This window comes from Hemiscyllium ocellatum, chromosome 4 (genome assembly GCF_020745735.1).
Source record: "Hemiscyllium ocellatum isolate sHemOce1 chromosome 4, sHemOce1.pat.X.cur, whole genome shotgun sequence".
Taxonomy (NCBI): Eukaryota; Metazoa; Chordata; class Chondrichthyes; order Orectolobiformes; family Hemiscylliidae; genus Hemiscyllium; species Hemiscyllium ocellatum.
The window spans coordinates 139,794,509-139,811,607 of NC_083404.1; the positions used below are offsets into that span (position 1 = coordinate 139,794,509).

General features: G+C 43.1%; 1 protein-coding gene across 3 annotated transcripts in view; it reads left to right on the forward strand.

The window, feature by feature from the left end:
* The window catches only part of osbpl1a (oxysterol binding protein-like 1A), a 217,741-nt gene that overhangs the window by 163,980 nt on the left and 36,662 nt on the right, over positions 1 to 17,099 (forward strand). For all 3 annotated transcript variants that reach the window (XM_060823911.1, XM_060823912.1, XM_060823913.1), the window contains exons 18-20: positions 6,085 to 6,160; positions 9,056 to 9,190; positions 13,552 to 13,649. In XM_060823911.1, coding sequence (XP_060679894.1) covers positions 6,085 to 6,160; positions 9,056 to 9,190; positions 13,552 to 13,649 — 309 coding nt within the window. The remainder of the gene's footprint in view (positions 1 to 6,084; positions 6,161 to 9,055; positions 9,191 to 13,551; positions 13,650 to 17,099) is intronic.

The window sequence follows — 17,099 nt, forward strand, 5'->3', positions numbered from 1 at the left end:
AAGCTCATATGTATTAAATGTTCTTTTCAAAGTAGTTTCCTAATCAGCAAATTATTTTTCTCAAAAACTGACATACACATACATAATATGTATCTGTCAAAATACTCTAACATTGAAATCCAGACCCTTGGACACTGTCTGCCCAGCTGCCTTTCAAATGAGGTGAAATACCTTCCGACTCCATCCTCCAAATTTAGGCACTAAATGTAGATTTCTAGTTTCATCAAATCCCTCGTTCAAATCTGGATGTCATCTGAGCTATTACCTATTTATTTCTTTAGTCTAAGCTTGCCTTCTGGTCACTTTACATTGTCTGATATCTTTATCTCTCTGGAGTTCAATTTCTCTGACTTTCTTTCTCCTCTCTTGCCTTTCATGTTTTTTTGATTTCTAATTCTCTTTTCCTTTTATTGCTCCTTTTCCTTCCTTTTCTCTCCTCTTCTCTTCATCTTCCAATTCAAGTTTTCATTTTACCCTTCTGTTCAAGTTTTTCAAACTTTCAAACCTTTTCAATTTGCTTTTCAGTTTTATCTAAACCTTAGCAATTCTAGCAATGACACGTCAAACTTGGGGTTCCTTTCCTCCTTTTAGCCAAAATAGCTTTATCATTACTTGAAGCATCTAGTCCTGATGATATTTTGTTCTTATTTCTATCCTTCCTTTATCAGCTCTGTCTTTTTAACTTCAATCAAAGATTTCAAATATTGCATCATTTTCTCTTCAGCTTGCAGTCTTAACAACATTTAGCGCCATTTTGAAAGTCCAACCTGTGCAATAAACTTCATCCCAACACACTTTTTTATGTCCAGAACCACCATGTATTTTTTTTTCTTTAAAAAAAACGCAAATCCCTCAAATTCAATGAATTCTTATCCTACCAAGAGCCCCTCAGTTGGTTATAATCCCAAATGATGGTTCCATTGCACAAGTCATGCCTGAATTGCTTGATTTGAGTCTTTAATATTTTTCACAAATTAATGTTGTACTTAGTCACAGTGCTTATTAGTACAAGGCTAAAGGTGTTCTTTAACAACAGAACACATGTTTATTCCACATAAAGAGAAAAATTTGAACTAAACAATATAGATATCGAAAACAATTTAGGAAGAGCTTAACACAATCAGAAAAACAAACCTTTATGTATAAAAAGGTGACAGTAAAATAATAAAATATTATCCATGAGGCAAAGAGGGAGCATTTGCAGTTCAACACAAAGAAGTGTGACATGATGCATTTTGGTGAAACAGACCATATAAAATATGGTAGAGGATCAGAGGGATGTTGGTGTATCTGTGCACAGATCATAAAAGATGACAGGACGGATGAAGAAAGCATCTATTGAAGCATACAGTATCTCAGGCTTAGAATGGATCCAAAATACAAGAGCCAGGAGGTTATTCTAAACATGTATATAACAGTTGTTAAACTTCAGCTGGTGTATTGTAAAGTTCTGGACAACAGGATCATAGGACACAGACTTTATAGTAAAAATCAAAGTGTCATACAACTGATGCTGGTACAACCCCATTCTAAGTGATGAAAGATTTAACAGCAATTTAGGTTTGTCCAATACATTGCATCAGTTGTATGATACCTTGCTCTTTTACTATAAAGTCTGTGCCCTGCGATCCTGCCCCACTAACCACCTGATGGAAGGAGCAGTGCTCTGAAAGCTTGTACTTTCAAATAAACCTATTGGATTATAACTTGATGTTTTGCCATTATTAAAGATATAATGTGGTTACACGAAAGGGAAATTATATTTCACAAATATATTGAAATTATTTTTTTAAAGTAGCATCTCCTCTTAGTTAAGGGGAACTGGTCGCTGTTACATACTTCAGTGTTCCAGAAGGCATTTGATAAGGTGCCACACAAAAGGTTTTTGCAGAAAACAAAGACTCATGGTTTAGGAAATAATATATTGGTACAGATAGAAAATTGGCTGGTTAACAGGCAGGAGAGAGTTGGCATAAATGGTTCTTTTTCAGGTTGGCAAGCTGTAATGTGTGGGAGAATCTAGAACTAAGGATCACTGTTTAAAAATAAGGGGATGCCCTTTTAATAAGATGAGGAAAATAATTGACTGGAGTCTTTGAAAATTCTTCCTCAATAGGTGAAGTCTTTGAATATTTTTAAGTCAGAGATGGATAGATGCTTGGTTAACGTGGGAGTGAAAGGTTATCTGGGGTAGGTAGGAATATGATCTGCTCAGCCACAATCATGAATGGTGGAGCAGGGAAATAGCCTACTCCTTTAGATTAGATGACTTAGATTACTTACAGTGTGGAAACAGGCCCTTCGGCCCAACAAGTCCACACCGACCCGCCGAAGCGCAACCCACCCATACCCATGCCCCTTACCTAACACTACTGGCAATTTAGCATGGCCAATTCACCTGACCTGCACATCTTTGTGACTGTGGGAGGAAACCGGAGCACCCGGAGGAAACCCACGCAGACACGGGGAGAACGTGCAAACTCCGCACAGTCAGTCACCTGAGGCGGGAATTGAACCCAGGTCTCTGGTGCTGTGAGGCAGCAGTGCTAACCACTGTGCCACCGTGCCGCCTCCTACTCCTCATTTATATCTTTATATGTGTTTATGTAAAAATAATGATAAATAACAAATATGCCTATGAGACATATTGGTTAAGAACTAGGCTGAATATGGAAGGTTCTGTGAGATGTTCAAAAAACAAATTAGTTGCCAAAAGACTGGCAAGTGATGTTAAATGGAATCCCAAAGACTTGCAGGTCTATAAATAATAGAACAGTGGTAAAATGAGAAGTGCAACCATTAGGAACCAAAAGGGGGATTTACACATGGAGGTAGTGGATAGGCATGGGTATGCTATTAAACTGTTACATTAATACTTCATCTGCCTTTACCCAGGCTGAAAATGCTACCCAGGTCATGGTGAAAGAAGAGCAAATTAATTTAAAATTGTGGTGGTAGTGGATTGGCTGTGTACTTAAAGTTGACAAGACACCAGGACCAGATAAGCAGCATTCAAGGATACTGAGGGAAGTGAGCATGGAAATTATAGGGCATGTGTTATTGTTTTTAGTCTTCCTTAGACTCCAAGGTGGTGCCAGAGGATTGGTTAATTGCAAATGTTAGGCACTTGTTGAAAAAAGATGCAAGGATAAGTCAAGCAACAGTAGACCAGTAAGTTTAACCTCAGTGGCTGAGAAGCTTCTAGAAATAACAGTTGAAGACAAAATTGACAGTCACACAAACAAGTGCTGGTTAATTAAGGAAAGTCAGCATGGATTTCTTCATGGAAAAGTTTAACTCAGTTTATTTACAGATTAATTTCCATCTTGGATGGAGATGTGAGAGTTGCTGGGTAGGCCATAATTTGTTCCCTGTCCCTAATGCAGTTGAGAAGATGGTGGTAAATCACTGCTTGAACTGCTGGAGTTATGTGGCATATCTGCATCTATACTGTGATTTGAAAGGGAGTTCTAGGATTTTGATTCAATGGCATTGAAGGAATGATGGTGTTGTTCGAACTGGAGATGGTGAATGGCTTGGAGGGTAACTTGCAGGTAGAGGTGAGGAGTGTCAAATCAGCCATAATCCTACTAAATGACGAAGCAGCCTTGAGGGGCTGATTGGCTTACTCCTGTTGCTATGTCTTTTGGATTTGTGGTCTTTGGGTTGTTCTTCTCCTTCAGAGGTGCTGTGGAGGAGGCCATGGTGAGCTACTGCAGTCTCTTTTATGTCAGTGCCAAAGGGAATCAGAGTTCAAGATGGCAAATGGAACTGATCAAGTGGGTTGTTTTGTCCTTGAAGGTGTTGAGCTGCAGCCATTGGAAACAAGTGGATGAAAACAAAATGCTGAAGATTCTGTTTTGACCTGCATGGTGTCAAGGTTCTTGCATTATTCCACATTTGTTGTCGTGTTGAGAGATGGGCATGGTGGTAGTAGGAGGAGAGAGTGTCTGGGCCTGAGTGTCTGGAGGGAGAGAAGTGAAGAGGTGGTGGGTATAGAGAGAGAGAAAGAGAGAGAGAGAGAGAGAGAGAGAATGTTTGGATCCAGGTCTGGTCTGGCAAAGGAATCTTGGCTACAGAACAGCAGATGGAAGTGGTGGATTTGGTGGTGTAAGGTATATATGGAATCTTTAGATAATTAATCAGAAGTTCGATGACATATTTAATAATCTAAAATTCCCTGTGTATTAATTTACTTAATTTCATTGGAACCATCCAAATGCTTCACTTTAAATGGAGTGTTTCAGTAGGTTTCAGGTACAGGTGAATTGCTTAGCAGAATCTTAATTTCTCAGACAGTTCCTTTGATATATGCTAAAATCGATAGTCAGAGACTATTTCCCAGGGCAGAAATGACCAACACGAGGGGTCATAGTTTTAAGTTGGTTGGAGGAAAGTATAGAGGGGATGTCAGAGGCGGGTTCTTTACACACAGAGAGTTGTGAGAGCATGGAATGCATTGCCAGCAGCAGTTGTGGAGGCAGGATCATTGGGGACATTTAAGAGACTCCTGGACATGTATATGGTCACAGAAATTTGAGGATGCATACATGAGGATCAGTGGTCGGCACAACATCTTGGGCTGAAGGGCCTGTTCTGTACTGTATGTTCTATGTTCTAAAATGGGGGAATCTGCAGTGTCCCCATGTGCAACTCCCAACCACACTCAACAAATGACTACCTCATGTCTGGAAAATGCACTGTGTTTGTATATGTGCTTGTGTAACAAGTCTGTTGCAAAGCAAAACTTCACATCCCTAATAATTAATTGAAAGACAAATTAGATTTTCAGAAATTAAAACTTTGGTTTACTATATGCCTAATTTAAGACATGATGTAAGTGCTGTAAAGATAACATTTGGTGATTTAAAACTCTGTTTTTCCTGTAGTATGTTATGTTCTTTGTTATCTCGTATTTATATTGTATCTTGTTTGACTTCGGAATGTTGTGAAGTGCTTTACAGTCAGTTGGTATTTCTGAAATACGATCACTGTCCTAATGAAATACAGCAGCCATTTTGTGCCCACCTAGCTCTCTCACATACCAAGATACAAATGATCAGATAATCTTTCTGTGATCTTAGTTGGGAGATGAGCTGTAGCCAGAACACCAGAGGTAAACTTCCCTATTCTTCCACGAATAGTGCAGTGGGCTCTCTTTGCTTTCAGCTGAGATTGGTTCAGGGAGCTCATTTGGCATAAAAATCGAAAGAATTGTGGATGCTGTAAATCAGAATCAAAAACTGAAGTTGCTGGAAAATTTCAGCAGATCTGGCAAAATCAGAGTTAAAGTTTCGGGCTGGTGACCCTTCCTTCAAATACTAACTCTTAGCAATAAACTCCAGGTTGGAGTCCCACTCCAGGACTTGATGACTAAGGTGGATGTATTCATAAAATAGGCAATTAGATTGAATATCAACCTTAAAATTCTTACATTATGCCTATGGCAGGTGTAAGCAGAGGAACCATGGTCAGTTGTGCTTGATTTGGAGAAGTGCCCCTCAAGCTAGAAACCCTTGTGACACACTAGACAGGAAAATGCAGATGTGTTGCAACATGCACCACAAGGCGTAAAAGGAGAAAACAATTTGATTATGGTTTTATTGTGTGACTTCCAGAATGGTAAATGGTCAGTGCAATGTCTGTGACCTTTTCTTATTACAGTGGTCATGTTTTGAGCAAAAGTTGTTGTGGTATCCTCATTCCTCCTCCACCACCTCCTCCTCCACAACCCCCCCGGACCCCCCCCCTCCCGCCTCATGGACTCCCTGTTCCCTCCTGTTATGCTCACTAGGATTCTGGTACATAAGTAACATATTGCAGCACGGTCCAACATATCAGAGAAGTGTGACACAAATAGATATTGAATAATGGCCTAGATCAATATATAATCATTATGATGAAATATATTCTGTGCAAACAACTAATTACAATTTATAAATAATTTTTAGTAGACCATTATTGATTAGATAATTACAAATTCAGCTAGACCTTTGTACATTAAGCAGAGGAGCTAACAGGTTCTGAGAAGAGTATATTGATCAGCGATCAAATCTAAAAGATTCTGTTTCTTTCTCCCTTTAGAACAAGCTTGCCAGCTCCAATGTTTTCTAGAAATGATTTTAGTATATGGAGTATATTGCGTAAATGCATTGGAATGGTGAGTAAATTTGTTGCTCTACGCTTGTTTAGTTTTTTGATCGTGGAACTAAATTCCATTACCTGAGAGGGAGGGAAAATATCGCTTGAAACATTCTCACTTTACTAATTGATTTTCACTGTTGCATTGTCTTCTTGGTAGTAGAACTGTCTCCACTCTGGAATGTGCCAATTAATTATGGAATAGGAGCAGGATTAGGGCACTCAGCCCCTTGAGCCTGCTCATTAACATCACGGGTGAACTGATGACTCCAAATTCTGCCCACCTCAATAACGTTTCAACACCGTGCTCACCAAGAATCTATTTATCTCTGCCATAAAATTATTCAAATACCTACTTCTGAGGAGTACTGTTCCAAAGACTCTTGTTTTATGTGATATGCAATTCTGTTTCTCCTTTCTTCATTCTTTCAAAAGTGTGAGCATTACTGGCAGGTTCGAAAGGAAGGGTATTAGTGAATTAGGTGGGTTTTTATGACAGTGGAGGATGATCTCACAATAAGGACCATGAGATGAGCTTTATTTTCCAGACTGATGCATTGACCATTAAAATTGCACCCACTACCATAGTGGAGTTTAAGCCCATGTCCCCAAACATTGGACTGAGCTTCTGGATTATTATTCTAATTATTTTATCGTTGCATCATTACCCTTTTTCACTGTAGCCGTTTCAACTGTTACTAGTGTGCATTAAAAGTTGGTACTTTTACGTTTTTCTTAATACAACCTTATTTAGTCTTGCTGGTAAATGTGAGATGTTTGTGTAGTTGTCAATTTGAAAATAAACTGATTGTAAACTAAATGTAAACTCTTCCTGAGTCATTACCAGCACAACCAAACCCACTACAGTTGACTACATTTTTGTCAGGCTGATTCACTGATTTTTGTGATTTTTAAAAAAAATTCATTTGTGAGATGTGTGTGTGGTGCTGGCTGACCATTTATTGCCTGTCCCGAGTTGCCCTTGATAAGATGATGAGCTGCCTCCTTGAACTGCTGCAATCCACATGTTTTGGATCCACAATGCAATTCCCTCACAAACAGCAGGATTTTGACCTAGCAGTACTGAAGGAACAGTGATATATTTCCAAGTCAGGATGGCATTGATAAGATAATCGTGGAATCTAGATTGTAGTGCAATTAGGACTAACTAATTAAGTATGCTGCTACTGAGCATTGGTGGTGGAGGGAATGGATGTTTGTGAATTGGTGTCAATCAAGCGAGTTGTTTTGTCCTGGATGGTGTCAAGCATCTTGAGTGTTGGAGCTGCACCCATCCAGTCAAGTGACAAGTATTCCATCACACACCTGACTTATGCCTTGTAGATGATGGACAGGCTTGGTGGAGTCAAGAGGTGAGTTACTCATAGTTTTCCTAGCCTCTGACTTGTCCTTAGATTAAATTCCCCTATGCTGTCGAAACAGGCCCTTTGGCCCAACAAGCCCACACCGACCCTCCAAAGGGTAACCCACCCAGACCCATTTCCCTCTGACTAATAGACCTAACACTATGGGCATGGCCAATTCAACCAGAGGAAATCCATGCAGACGCAGGGAGAATGTGCAAACTCCACACACAGTCAGCTGAGGCTGGAATCGAACCTAGCTCCTTGGCGCTTTGGCAGCAGTGCTAACCACTGAGCCACTGTGCCACTCTTGTAGTCATTGTATTTATGTGGTGGGTCCGGTTGACTTGTGTCAATGGTACTGTAAAGGATGTTGAAAGTAGTGGATTTCAGTGATGCTAGCACCATTCAATGTCAAAGGATGGTGGTTAGATTGTTTCTTATTGCTGATGGTCATAGACTGCCATGTGTGTGGCACAAATGTTACTTGTCTCTTGTTAGCCCAAGCCTGGATATTGTCCAGGTCTTGCTGTTTTTGGACATGGGTTACTATGGTATCTGAGGAGTTGCGAATGGTGCTGAACATTGAGCATTCATCTGCAAATATCCCCACTTCTGACCTTATAATGGAGGGCAGGTCAGTAATGAAGCAGCTGAAGATGGTTGAGCCTAACACTATCCTGAGGAACTCCTGCTGAGATGCCTTGAAGTTGAGATGACTGACCTTCAACAACCGCAGCCATCTTCCCATACACCAGGCATGATACCAACCCATGAAGAGTTTACTCCCTGATACTTACTGATTCCAGTTTTACTAGGGAACCTTGATGCCACACTCCATTGAATGTAGGCTTCATGTCAAGGGCTGATACTCACTTCACTTGATAACTGAAGATGTCCTGTTCACTTTGTCTTCTCACCTTGAATGGATATATAGCAAGCTTAGTGAATGAAAATCAATTGAGCAAAGCAGTTTGTTATCTATAAGGATCTCTAATAATCAGAGCAGTCAGATATTTAGCCCCTTTAACCCCTCTTAAGCCAAACCACAAAATCACGATCACTACAAATCTAGTGACAGCCCCTAAATATATTTCTGGTATTGTCTGAGAGGAATTCACGTCAACCTGTGCAGATCTTTAGCAACTGAGGTCCTTTGGAACACCTGCCACCTTTCCCAACAGGGATCATGAGGCTAGTTGTCGTTTTCATATTCAGTTCCAAACATGTCGATTTCCAACAATTCTTCTTTTCACTCCTCATCCCCTCTTTCCCCCCCACCCCCACCAACCCGAAACAGGAATGCTGTGTGTCTATCTGCCAACGTGTGGATGTTTCCCATCCACTGTAAAACTCCTGTGGATGTTGAGATTTCTTTTTCATGCTGTATATAAAAACTTTCACTCTTTTATCAATCCTGCTGCAGGGAATTGAACCACATGTGGAGCAGTTGATTGTACTTTTTGACTTCTTCATTTGTTCATAACAGTGCTAATTGCAGAGTACTAGTAAAAGTTACTGCATTGACATCTGTATGTTCTTTGTTCCAGGAGCTGTCTAAGATTGCTATGCCTGTTATTTTTAATGAACCACTTAGCTTTCTCCAGAGACTTACAGAATACATGGAACACACATATCTCATCCATGAAGCTATTAGCTCCCGTAACTCATTGGAGCGAATGCAGGTACAGTGTAATCATTGCTTCTTACAGTTATCTCTTTGAATCAAGATTGTGTTACAATTAGGACTAACTAATTAAGTATGCACTGTAAGGAAGAAACTTTTCTATTGGGAAAAACTAGAATGCTGCCTAGTAAACACTAGAATTATTTGCCTAAACTCTGTCTCTATATCTCTCCTCCTTTCTTTTCAACCCTTCTCTACCTGTACTGATATCCCATTATGTGGCTTGGTGTCCTCTTTTATTTGACAGCTCCTCTGTCGATCACCTATATCGTTGTAAGATATTGTAGTGAACCACTTAGCTATTTTTCTTTTCCTCTCGTCCTCACGTCTCCTTGTCTACAATGTGTGAACGTAAGTGCTCGCAGCAGTAACTAATGATGCTTTCAGCCTACTCTGTCATTTGATAAAATCTCAATTCCTCTGCCTTCCTTGATACACGTTGAACCCCTATCTCTCTCTCTCAAAAATATTCAATGCTTTTGATTCCATACATCTCTGGAGAACGGAAACTCATAGACCCTCTGCTCTTTGTGAGAAACAATTTCTCCTTGTCTGTCTTGAATGGGAGAACACCTTTATTTTTAAACTGTCCCTAGTTCCAGTCTGTCCCACTTTCCTTGAAATCCTTTCAGTATCTCGTGTCAAGTCATTGAGAAGGACAGCATGGAAACAGACCCTTTGGTCCAACTCTTCAGTGCTGACCAGATATCCTAACCTAATCTAGTCCCAATTGAGAGCACTTGGCCCATATCCTCTAAATCCGTCTTATTCAAATACCCATCCAGATGCCTTTTAATTGTACTAGCCTCCACCACTTCCACTGGCAGCTCATTCTATGCACCACCCTTAGCGTGAATAAGTTGCCTCTTAGGTCCCTTTTATATCTTTCCCTCTAACCCTAAACCTCTGCCCTCCAGTTCTGGACTCCTCCACCCCAGGGAAAAGACTTTGTCTATTTATCCTATCCATGCCCCTCATGATTGTATAAACCTCTATAAGGTCACTCCTCAGCCTCCGACACTCCAGGGAAAACAGCCACAGCCTGTTCAGCCTCTCCCTATAGCTCAAATCCTCCAACCCTGGCAACTTCCTTATAAATCTTTTCTGAAACCTTTCAAGTTTCACAACACCCTTCCAATAGGAAGGAGGCCAGAATTGCATGCAATATTCCAAAAGTAGCCTAGCCAATGTCCTGCACAGCCACAACATGATTTCCCAACTCCTTCACTCAATACTCTGACCAAAAAGGAAAGCACACTGAACACCTTCTTCACTATCCTATCTACCTGTGACTCCATTTTCAAGGAGCTACGAACCTGCTCTCCAAGGTCTCTTTGTTCAGCAACATTCCCTCTGATGTTACCATTAAGTGTAAAAGTCCTGTTAAGATTTGTTTTCCAAAATGCAGCACCTTAAATTTATTTAAATTAAACTCCATCTACCAGTTCTCAGTCCATTGGCCCATCTGATTAAGATCCCATTGTAATCTGAGATAATCTTCACTGTCCACTACACCTCCAATTTTGGTGTCATCTGCAAACTTACTAACACTTATGTTCACATCCAAATCATTTGTATAAATGATGAAAAATAGTGGACCCAGCACAGACCCTTGTGGCACACTCACTGGTCACAGGCCTCCAGTCTGAAAATCAACCCTCCACTGCCACGCTTTGGCTTCGACCTTCGAGCCAGTTCTATATCCAAATGGCTAGTTCTCCCTGTATTCCATGAGACCTAACCTCCCTAACCAATCTCCCATAGGGAACCTTGTCACACGCCTTACTGAAGTCCATTTAGATCATGCCCATTGCTCTGTCTTCCTCAATCCTCTTTGAGTTTTTTGGAAATAGTAACAATCAAGTTTGTGAGACATGATTTCCCATGCACAAAGCCATGCTGACTATCCCTCATCAGTCCTTGCCCTTTCCAAATACATGTAAATCCTGTCCCTCAGGATTCCCTCCAATAACTTGCCCACCACCGACGTCAGGCTCACCGATCTATAGTTCCCTGGCTTGTGCTTACCAAATTTCTTTAATAGTGACGCCACATTAGCCAACCTCCAGTCTTCCAGCACCTCACTTGTGACTATCGATGATACAAATATCTCAGTAAGTGACCCAGCAATCACTTCCCTATCTTCCCACAGAGTTCTAGGATACACCTGATCAGGTCTTGGGAGATTTACTCACTTTTATGCATTTCAAGACATCCAGCACCACCACCTCTGTAATTTTTCAAGATGAAACCATCTATTTCCCTGTGTTCTGTATCTTCTATTCCTTCTCCACAGTAAACACTGATGCAAAATACTTGTTGCAAAATATCCCCATGTCCTGCAGCTCCACACAAAGTGTGCCTTGCTGATATTTGAGGGGTCCTATTCTCTCCCTAGTTACCCTTTTGTCCTTAATGTATTTATAAAATCCCTTTGGCAAATAGGGTTAAGGATAATCCAAAGCTATCTCATGTTCCCTTTTTGCCCTCCTGACTTCTCTCTTAAGTATACTCCTCTACTGCCTTTATACTCTTCTAAGGATTCACTCAATCTCTCCTGTCTGTACCTGACATATGCTTTCTTATTTTTCTTAGCCAAAATCTCAATTTCTTTAATATCCAGCATTCCCTACACCCTATACTGTTTCTGAACTCTCATTATCTCAATTTTGAAGGCTTCCCATTTTTCAGCTGTACCTTTACCGGCAAACATCCGCCCTCAATCAGCTTTTGAAATTCCTTGCCAAATACTGTGAAAATTGGCCTTTCTCCAATTTAGAACTTCAACTTTTAGATCCGATCTTCCTTCTCCATCACTATTTTATAACTAATAGAATTATGGTTGGTGGCCCCAAAGTGCTCCCCCACTGATCTCTCAGTCACCTACCCTGCAGATAATACAATGCTAATAAGTTGATCATCCCTTTCTTATTTCTCAGTTCTACTCAAAGAACTTTCCTGGATGTATTCCCAGAAATATCCTCCTACATTACAGCTGTAATGCTATCCCTTATCAATATCTTTATGTAATTACTATACTTTCCCAGTCCCAAGTTCCTCATCATGCCCTGAGTTCATCTGCCTTCCCTGTTAGGCCCTTTGCATTGAAGTAAATGCAGTTTAATTTATCAGTCCTACCTTGTTCTCTGCTTTGTCTCTGACTGACTGACTTCTTTTCGCAACTGTGCCAGTCTCCGATTGATTTCTTTCCTCACTATCTCCCCAGGTTCCACCCCCAACCTTACTAGTTTAAATCCTCCCAAGCAGCTTTAGCAAATCTCCCTGCCAGTATATTAGTCCCCTTCCAATTCATGTGCAATCCATCCTTGTACAGGTCACTTCTACCCCAGAAGGGATTCCAGTGATCCAAAAATGTAAACCCTTCTCCCATGCACCAGCTCCTCAACCACATTCTATCCTCCTATTCTACTCACTAGCTTGTAGCACTGGGAGTAATCCAGATATTACTACCCTCGAGGACCACCTTTTTTAAATTCCTGCCTAACTTTCTATATTCTCCCTTCAGAATCTCATCCCTTTTTCCTTCCTATGTTGTTAGTTCCAATGTGTACAATGACCTCCTGCTGGTCCCTCTCCTCTTTCAGAAGATTCCTGGTCAAGGAATGTGAGTTTACATATTCAGCTAATTTATCATGACGACAGCATTTCTGTGGGCCCTCTTGAGACATAGTGGTTAGTGTCCCTGCTCCTGGACCAGAGAGCCTAGGTTCATGTCCCACTTGCTCCAAAGGTGTGTAATAACATCTTTGAATAAGTCAATTAGACAAACAGATTAATAATAATTAAAAAGATCAATGAACAGAACAGTGTTCTGTTCATTTGGCCATACAGTACATATTTTTTAAAGAAACTTAGATTAGACCAACTTTGGTGGGAAGTTTGACTGCTTTGTCTGTTCTGGATTAATCTCACCCTTGGAGACCATATTTTTGATCTGAATTGCAGTCTCCCTTGTGTGTACAATGATCCTGTGGGTTTAGACAGCTGATGAACAACAATTGTGTTGGCCCTTAATTCCCTATTTCCATTTTTTCCACTGCAAGTGCTGGAAGAGGCCACTTTCCAATGACAGTGTGATGGAAACCCAACTCGAGTGTTTGTGCTCCAAGGAAAATTGACTTTTGTTAAAGAAGAAAACCAAATTCAATTTTCAATTATGTATTTATAATTATTAAACAATTGATGGCAAGGGCATACTTTGGATAAAGTATTATCTTTCCTCTTAGACATTGCTTCCTTTTAGCATAGTTCTGTGTTCTGTGACTGTGATCCTAATGGTTATAGCTTTTAATTTTATTCAGAAGTAATAATTTGCTGTATTTATTATTCTTAAAACAGTGTGTAGCAGCATTTGCCGTTTCAGCTGTTGCATCTCAGTGGGAAAGAACAGGAAAACCATTTAACCCACTCCTTGGAGAGACGTATGAAATGATTAGGTGAGAAACTTATACAAATATATCAGCGTACTAACTTATTTTGTTTCAACCAGTTAAAATTGATAATTTTTTGCATGTCACTCTTCAGTATCATTCTGAGAAAATTGAGTAACATAAAATAAAAACAAAGTGTTGGAGAAATTCAGCAGGTCTGGCAGTATCCGTGGGGAGAGAAACATAGTTAACATTTCAAGTCCACTAAAGCCACCTCTTTCAGACTCCGGTTCTAAAAGAGCAAAAGAAAAAGGAATTCATGCTGGCAGTGTTGAGATGAAATGGGATGAGGTTGGAAGGGTAGGTGCTCGTGTGGAACACAAATACCTCGCATGGACCTTTGGGTTAAATGACTCGTTTCTGTGCTGTAAATTCTATGTTGGCTTCACTTATTCGTTCTCATTTTTGAAGCAACCATATTGTGTTCAAGGTGTATTCCAGGTTTTGAGGAAGTCTTAGAGTCATACAGCACGGAAACAGGTCCAGCCAGTCTGTGCCGAATATAATTCCAGACTAAACTAGGCCCACCTGCCTGTTCCTGGCCAATATCCCTCCACTATTTTCCTATTCATGTGTCTATCTAAATATCTTTTAAATGTTGTAATTCTACCTGCATCCACCACTTCTTCAGAAAATGCATTCCACACATGGACCACCCTCAGTGTAAAGAATTTGCCTCGTCTTTTTCAAATATCTAGGAAGAGGTTGAATAAGTTAGGGCTGTTTTCCCTGGAGCATTGGAGGCTGAGGGGCGGCCTTACAGAGGTTTATAAAATCATGAAGGGCATGGATAGGATAAACAGACAAAGTCTTCCCCCTGGGATAGGGAAGTCTGGAACTAGAGGGCATAGGTTTAGGCTGAGAGGGGGAACCTAAGGGGCAACTTTTTTACTCAGAGGGTGGTACATGTATGGAATGAGCTGCCAGAGGGAAGTGGTGGAGGCTGGTACAATTGCAACATTGTAAAGGCATCAGTACAGGTATGTTAATAGGAAAGGTTTAGAGGGACGTGGGCTAAGTGCTGGCAAATGGGACTAGATTAGGTTAGAATATCTGGTGGATATGGATGAGTTGGACTGAAGGGTCTGTTTCTGTGCTCTACATCTTTATGACAGTATGATATCTCTCCTCTCACCTTAAAAACCTGCCGAGTAAAAAATGAGGTCTGCAGATGCTGGAGATCACAGCTGCAAATGTGTTGCTGGTCAAAGCACAGCAGGCCAGGCAGCATCTCAGGAATAGAGAATTCGACGTTTCGAGCATAAGCCCTTCATCAGGAATAAGAGAGAGTAGCCAAGCAGGCTAAGATAAAAGGTAGGGAGGAGGGACTAGGGGGAGGGGCGATGGAGGTGGGATAGGTGGAAGGAGGTCAAGGTGAGGGCGATAGGCCGGAGTGGGGTGGGGGCGGAGAGGTCAGGAAGAGGATTGCAGGTTAGGAGGGAGGTGCTGAGTTGAGGGAACCGACTGAGACAAGGTGGGGGGAGGGGAAATGAGGAAACTGGAGAAATCTGAATTCATACCTTGTGGTTGGAGGGTTCCCAGGCGGAAGATGAGGCGCTCCTCCTCCAGCCGTTGTGTTGTTATGTTCTGCCGGTGGAGGAGTCCAAGGACCTGCATGTCCTCGGTGGAATGGGAGGGAGAGTTAAAGTGTTGAGCCACGGGGTGATTGGGTTGGTTGGTTCGGGCGGCCCGGAGGTGTTCTCTGAAGCGTTCCGCAAGTAAGCGGCCTGTCTCACCAATATAGAGGAGGCCACATCGGGTGCAGCGGATGCAATAGATGATGTGAGTGGAGGTACAGGTGAACTTGTGGCGGATATGGAAGGATCCCTTGGGGCCTTGGAGGGAAGTGAGTGTGGAGGTGTGGGCGCAAGTTTTACATTTCCTGCGGTTGCAGGGGAAGGTGCCGGGGGTGGAGGTTGGGTTGGTGGGGGGTGTGGATCTGACGAGGGAGTCACGAAGGGAGTGGTCCTTGCGGAACGCTGATAGGGGAGGGGAGGGAAATATATCCTTGGTGGTGGGGTCTGTTTGGAGGTGGCGGAAATGGCGGCGGATGATATGTTGTATGCGGAGGTTGGTGGGGTGGTAGGTGAGAACCAGTGGGGTTCTGTCTTGGTGGCGGTTGGAGGAGCGGGGCTCCACAGCGCCTGCGGCACCAAAGGCCGCCGCCGACCGTGACGTCACTTCCGCCCCCACCGACCTCGGAGCCCCCGCGATTGCCGCCCCAGCAACTGCCCCGGTGACCACCACACACACAACCGCTTCCACGATCGCCGACGGACCCGCAACATATGCGGCCACCGGGAATGACCACCACTCCTCCGTCGCCGCAACCATTTCCGCCCCTCCGGTTGCCGTCGGCGCAGCCACTTCCGCCCCCACTGACATCACTAACCTGCAGGAGCACAAATCCTCAGGTTTCCCCGCCCCCACGCCGTCTTTCGTCACTACGCGTAACCCCGCCCACACGCAAACCTTCGTCACCACACATAACCCCGCCCCCACGCCGTCTTTCGTCACTTCACGTAACCCCGCCCCCACGCTTATTTCCGTCATGACGCATGACCCCGCCCCCACATCGAGCAACATCACCACGTCTAACTCCGCCCCTACTTCGATCTCTGTCCCCGCCCCTAACCCTGCCCCCAGCCCCAGCTCCAGTCCCACACCAGGTCCTAGCTCCCAGCCTTGCCGGATCTTCACCATCCCTCCAGATCTCCCCCTCTCTGAGGATGAAAGATCAGTCCTCAGCAGGGGCCTCACCTTCATTCCCCTACGCCCTCGGATTAATGAGTTCAACACGCGGCGAGATATTGAACAATTCTTCCGCCGCCTTCGCCTCCGTGCCTACTTTCACAACCAAGACTCCCGCCCACCCTCTGACGACCCCTTCTCCCGCCTCCAACACACCCCATCCACCTGGACACCCCATGCTGGCCTCCTACCCGCCCTTGACCTCTTTATAGCCAACTGTCGCCGTGACATTAACCGACTCAACCTGTCCACCCCTCTCACCCACTCCAACCTCTCACCCTCAGAACGTGCAGCCCTCCACTCCCTCCGCTCCAATCCCAACCTCACCATCAAACCCGCAGACAAGGGAGGCGCGGTGGTAGTTTGGCGCACTGACCTGTATACCACTGAAGCCAAACGCCAGCTCGCGGACGCCTCCTCTTATCGCCCCCTTGACCACGACCCCACCTCCCACCACCAAACCATCATCTCCCAGACCGTCCAGGACCTCATCACCTCAGGGGATCTCCCATCCACCGCTCCAACCTCATAGTCCCACAACCCCGCACCGTCCGTTTCTACCTCCTGCCCAAAATCCACAAACCTGCCTGCCCCGGCCGACCCATTGTCTCAGCCTGCTCCTGCCCCACCGAACTCATCTCCCAATACCTCGACACGGTCCTGTCCCCTTTAGTCCAAGAACTCCCCACCTACGTTCGGGACACC